This window comes from Cicer arietinum, chromosome 5, assembly GCF_000331145.2.
Source record: "Cicer arietinum cultivar CDC Frontier isolate Library 1 chromosome 5, Cicar.CDCFrontier_v2.0, whole genome shotgun sequence".
In the NCBI taxonomy this organism is placed as follows: Eukaryota; Viridiplantae; Streptophyta; class Magnoliopsida; order Fabales; family Fabaceae; genus Cicer; species Cicer arietinum.
The window spans coordinates 79,153,537-79,159,759 of NC_021164.2; the positions used below are offsets into that span (position 1 = coordinate 79,153,537).

Consider the following 6,223-nt stretch of genomic DNA (forward strand, 5'->3'; position numbering starts at 1 on the left):
TATATATATATATATATATATCTGATGTATTGCCAACATAATTCAATTCAATAAATATGATTTTACTCTAATTCTTGACATGGTATCAGAGCTCTCGATCTTTGAGAGCTTTGCTTCCGCATAAACCCTAGCCGCCTTTATTGCAGTAAAATTGAGCCACCTTCATTGTGGCCTTTTTGCTGCCTTCATTGCAGCAACTTAAGATTGCTTTTTTTGCTGCCTTCATTGCAGCAACTTGAGATTTATTTTTACCTTTTTGCTTCTGCATAAACCTGCCGCATTCATTGCGGTTTCTATTTTTATGAAATCTTAGTCACCTTCATTGTGGTCCTTTTGCCGCCTTCATTGCGGTTTGTATTTCTCAGCCACCTTCATTGTGGTCCTTTTGCCGCCTTCATTGCGGTTTCTATTTCTTAGCCACCTTCATTGTGCCCTTTTTGCCGCCTTCATTGCGGTTTCTATTTCTTAGCCACCTTTATTGTGGCCCTTTTTGCTGCCTTCATTGCAGCAACTCGAGATTTCTTTTTGGCCTAATTTACACTCCATATAACTCCTCCCATGACAACCTCGCAGATCTTCTAACTAAAGGGCTAAACGGTAGCAACTATGAAAGAATTGTATTCAAGCTGGGAATGAAGAACACCTATTCACCAGCTTGAGGGGGAGTGTTGGAGTATCTAAATTTGTTTCTGTTTAATATCCCACAAATACAGGGATTCAGTTGAATAGGAGTACTAGTAGAGATTTAGTTATATATGAGTACTAATAGGGATTTAGTTATATATGAGTACTAATAGGATTTGGTTGTTTAGTAATCTAATATATATATATATATCTGATGTATTGCCAACATAATTCAGTTCAATAAATATGATTTTACTCTAATTCTTGACAGTTTGTAATAGTTATTTTCCTTGTTTACAACAGTTTGTGTTTTTCCCTAGTTATGTAACCACCTCAGTTGAAAGTTATCCACAGAAAAACATCAATAATAAATCCCGTACCATCCCTATGATTTTGTCCAATACTTACCAACTTATTTAAGATCGTTCATATAGGAGGTCAAGTGCAAAGGCAGAATATAATGCTAGGGCCCACATTACTTGTGAGCTTTATAGATGAAACACTTGTTACAAGAGTGGGAATTTTGTGAACTAGGTCCTACACAAGTTATGTGTGCTAATCAGTAGGCACTGCATCTTTCTTCAAATCCTGCTTTTCATGAGGACTAAACACAGAAGTTGATTGTCACTTTATCAAAGAGAAGATCCTTGTTGGCAAATCATTAAAACCTTTTTTTTAGCTCCAATAATTAGCTGGCTAATATCTTCACCAAATCTCTACTGGAACCTTCAGATTGATTATATATTTGTAACAAATTGGATGCATATGATATATATGCTTTAGCTTGAGGGGGAGTGTTGACTATAGTCATAAATATGATTCCTTAGTTTTATATTTTTTCTTTCTTGAATATAAATTTGTACAACCTCATTGTGAGTATAAGTTATGCACTCTAAATCATCCAAGTCATTAAAAGTAAAATATTATTTATGACACAATAACTTACTTACAATAATTTGAAAGAAGATGGTTTCTTTCATTTCTGAGTAACTATGAATCGGTGCCTGTCTGACAAGTTCATAATGCTCTGAAGGGTTCAAATTTTCGTGGAATGACAGAACAATAAAATTTCCTAACCTTTACTAGGAAGGGGATTTTGCCAAATGTTTATTAGCACCACATGCCAAGAAAAGGGGGAAAAAATCATGTAACATTATTGTGTTTAAGGAAACTTACATAGCCGCCGCCACCAATAACAACATCACGGACACTCTCTCTTATTGTCATCCCACTCTTGGCATCAACATCAGGTGCAGGAAGACGCAGTTTTGTGGGTCTCTCACTGTCTCTAATCTCATCAGGGTCAAGAGGACAATCAGCAGAGTAATCTCCGAGAACTGAAACACTTCCAGGAAGGCGGTCTCCCATTAGCTCATAAGGCTTTGCTGGAAATACGTACAGATGAACTATGGAAGCAATGCCCATCTGTGCTGGATGAATACAAAGTATTGTTAAACTTCATTTTTTCTTTTATGTGAAGCATTCATAAAAATCTAACACGTGAAGATAAGGGAAGAACGTTCAACTTGAGTCCAAAAAGGCTCAAGTACAAGTTTAAGAAACTGTGTAGAAACCCAGGAGATAGAGTGTTGAAAAACCATATATGAAACAGCAAACTACATTACATAAAACATGAAATATGAAACTTTCAAGCATATATTCATCCCATGACATTGGGTTGCTTTGCTTGATTATTATTGTTAAGAGTTTCAAAATGAATGAGATATGGCCTGGAAATATGTTTATAATTTGGATGTATCTTTCACCTTGCATGCTGGTTTTGCAGTGTTGAGTTAAGTCCAACCTAAACTTTAAGATGGTATAGAATCTACCCAAGATCTATTGGGCAACCCGATATTGGGTCACTCAAATCACGCATCAGATGTTCCAGTCTTGGGCATGAATGAAGTGTGCTAAGAGTCTCGTATTGGATGAGATATGACTTGAGTTAGGCTTAACCAAAATTTTCAGAATTATTACGATCAATTAAGTTATCAATCACTTGACGTCAGTGTTTATAAGTTGGGGCTTACAGCTAATACCTCTTCCCATGAAAAACAAACAACCACCAAAGTCTTTTATCACTAAGTTGGGTCAATTAAATGGATCAAACGACACTAATGTTCTACTGTGAATTGAATTTAATGATAGACTATTTAAATCTGAATCTCTGTTAATGGATTGACCTATAGTTTTCCTTGGTCTCTATAAATATTGCATTGTTCTTCGTTTGATCTAGTCTCCTTACAATGCTTCTACAAGTCTTCTCCATACATACTCAAACCACCCAAAATGAGACTCTACCATCTTTTCTATAATGCAGCAACTCTAACTTTCTCTCTGATTATTTCATTCCTAATCTTATATTTACATTAAATTATTCTTATTATGCAGTCACCGAGCTATAGTGTGATATGATTGTTTTCACAGACCTAGTTCCATGAAAAGTAATCATATTATATTAAAGATTGGTGACAATATAATTATTTAATATAAAGATATGGAAGGCATAGACCAATTCACAGCTTAATTAGCAACAAATTGACACAAATCATCTAGAGATTCTAGACGAGTTCACATGCTCAAATCGCACAATTAACTCAACACCAGGATGATTATCAAAAGAAATTATCCATTCGACAGATCACTTTCACTAACCAAGGCCCTGCATTCCAGACCGGGGAGGAGCAGGGCATTCGAGTCAGTCACGGTTGGATAAAAGTTTCCTCACAACAGTAAGTTGTAAGACATATTGGACATAAATGCCAAAGCAATAGCTCAAGCAAAGAAGCAAGCTTAACTCCTGTGAAGAACATCTACCTCGATGCAAATGATGAAATCTTGAACACTTGACTTAAACTGCAAGCCTTGTGCTATGGGACTTTTGAACAAACCAAACGTATATAGGAGAGCAATTGCCACACCTTGCCACCAAGTGAGAAACACAATTGATTTAAATGTCAAAAATTTGGCCAATGGCTTTATATGAGCCAATTCGTCCTTCGTAACAGTATAAAATTGAACAAGGCAGTACAATGCCCACGACTGACTGAAATTCAAAACCACTGCCACATAAGGATACCTACAAATGTAGAAAATAGCTCATATGGTCAGAAATACCTAAAATGGTTTACCTGTCACTACAAAGAGCATAATAAGACAAACTTTAACATGAAGATAGCAAACATTTGAACATGGAATTTCAACTACCAAATCCAGAATTATCTTATAAACAATTCAACATCACTTTATGAAAATAATTCACAATAGAATAAGTAACAGGCAGACGTAGACATAATCAATGGCATCGCATAAGAAGGTGTGGTTTAAAGAGAAACGATAAATACTTTAAACACATCAACCTAATGATTCTACTAATTTCTTAGGGAGTAAAGAAAGACAGCAAAGGCACAAGCATTTAATGCTTTTGAGAGTTTTAAAACTTCCCTTTATGTCTTATTTTTCCTCCTTACATAATTAGGAGGATTACCAAGCTAGTGTTTAAGAAGATTCAGCATTTCTCTAGTTTACTATATTGGAACGCAGAATGTTTTTTCTCCAACGATGAGAGGAAACACCAGCTAAGTAAAAACTTCACAAGAAATTTACATCCTAAAACAATAGAGTATCACACTTCATAGCCAGTAGGAGGCTCATCTACGATGTGAAGGCTAGGGAGTCAGGTGTGAGCATATAAGTTAAATATTGTATGTAAGGAAAGCAAAAAAATTGAGAGTGAGAGACAGGAAAGAAAATGGAGAAGAGTGAAGAGAGAGAGAGATATGTAATTTGCTTACCCACATCCTAATTTAAATTCTCCTTCACAGTAGACTCCAAAGGCTTCAAGGAATACGGCCAAAATAGCAGTGAAAGATTTGATGATCATCTGTAAGGAGTTGGAGAGATTTAAAGCAAAGAAAATATATATGAGAGAGATGAAAGAGTAAAGTGAGATTGATAAGCATACATACATACTGAACAATACCAAATTTGACAATTTGGTAAAAGCGGCGGCCAAGTATCCAGGGTTTAAGGAAATAGTTGATAGGAAAAGGATGGGATACAATGCCGCAGTGAGAAGAATGGTGCAGAAGAGGAGTTTTAAAAGTAGCACGACCTTCTCTTTCCATAAACTCAAGAGTCCTTTCCTCACCGCCCAGGCAGGCAACAAGGTATCTTCCAAAGCAATACATGGCAAAGGATTCGTAGCAATCCCTCAGTATCTCGCAGTCAACACTAATTGATGGATTGACCAATGATACAAACTGGTGAATGAATAGCAAGAAGAATAGCAAGTGAGGGTCGATGATGGATATGAAAAATAGCTACAAAAATGTGAACACACTTACAGATTCAATAGAGTAGCAGGGAACCATGAGGATAACTCCAATCAAGAACTTCTGCTCCTCGGGATTCTTGTATGCGGAGAGATGCTCAAATAGAAGATAAACGGAGAGAGTAACAGTGGTGAGGAGAAAGGCTGCGGCTATTATAGTTGCCCATACAGGAGGCGAGTAAACCAATTCGATCATTCTCATTCTTTTCAAAATGTGATCAGAATCACGATCACAATCAGGACGGAAGATCCACAACGGAATCAATTAATAATTAATTGTTCGCTTCAGATCAGAGACCACACGAATAATATAATATACAGACGTTTTAGGTCAACCTTATCTTATCTCCGTCGTCGACTCAATCACCATAATAATAACAATTCAGCAGCTCTTCTCGCACTCATCCCCCATCTACGCTCCGACATGACCCTCCCCTCTATCATCACTCTACCAACAGAGTCATTTCTAGCTAATCAAACCACACCGGATATTCAACGGGTGTAATCACGGCTTCAAAACTTATTTTATATTAACCAATATTATTCGGTAAAATATAATACTTACCTTAAATAAATATCATTTTTAAATTTCACAGTAATAATAAATCAAATTTAAATAATATAATAATTTTTAATTAATTATACTTTTAGTTCTCTATTTTAAATATAACAGTTTTTATCTCTAATTTTTTAAAACAAAAAATTACAATATAATATATTTTAATTAATATATTATATAATAAAATGATTAAGACTTATGAAACTATAATAAAAAGATTTTAAATTTTTTTATTTTTTAATTTAACTAATAATATATAATTATTTAGTATAACTAAATTACATATCATATCATTTAAAATATATCAAATTATTATTTTTAGTTCAAAAATTTTAAAAGTAGATAAAAAATTTTAATTTTTAAAATAAAAGACTAATTACGTAAATTAATGAAAATAGTAAAATTAAACTGTAATCAAACTTAATTTTTATTAATAATTAATATTATTATATAGAATAATACAATTTTAAATTTTTCTATACAAGTATTTTAAAAACTTATAAACAAACAAATTAACATAAGAACATCAATGGACTAGACTTTGAGTGAAAAAAATGAATTCACTAAACCTCTCTATTTTTCAACACTAAACCTCCCTTCAAAAACAAAGAATTAATCTGTTCAACTAAAAGAAATAAAAATAGAACCCGATGTGATGCAAGCATAGAGACTTTATAGAATATAGACCCAAAACTTTTCACTTG

At 34.1% G+C, this 6,223-nt stretch overlaps 1 protein-coding gene across 3 annotated transcripts in view; it reads right to left on the reverse strand.

Annotated features, from left to right (window-relative positions):
• The window catches only part of LOC101511671 (protein LAZ1), a 9,048-nt gene extending 3,580 nt beyond the window's left edge, over window positions 1-5,468 (reverse strand). Inside the window, exons 1-5 of one of the 3 annotated variants that reach the window (XM_073369031.1) lie at window positions 4,974-5,466; window positions 4,596-4,889; window positions 4,422-4,510; window positions 3,426-3,706; window positions 1,801-2,054 (exon numbers count right to left, since the gene is read on the reverse strand). In XM_073369031.1, the coding sequence (XP_073225132.1) occupies window positions 1,801-2,054; window positions 3,426-3,706; window positions 4,422-4,510; window positions 4,596-4,889; window positions 4,974-5,162 (1,107 nt within the window). In that variant the 5' untranslated portion in view covers window positions 5,163-5,466. Of the gene's footprint in view, window positions 1-1,800; window positions 2,055-3,425; window positions 3,707-4,421; window positions 4,511-4,595; window positions 4,890-4,973 lie in introns of those variants that run through there. The other 2 variants (XM_004500632.4, XM_073369032.1) reach the window with 2 other exon arrangements.
• Between the last annotated feature and the right edge of the window lie 755 nt (window positions 5,469-6,223).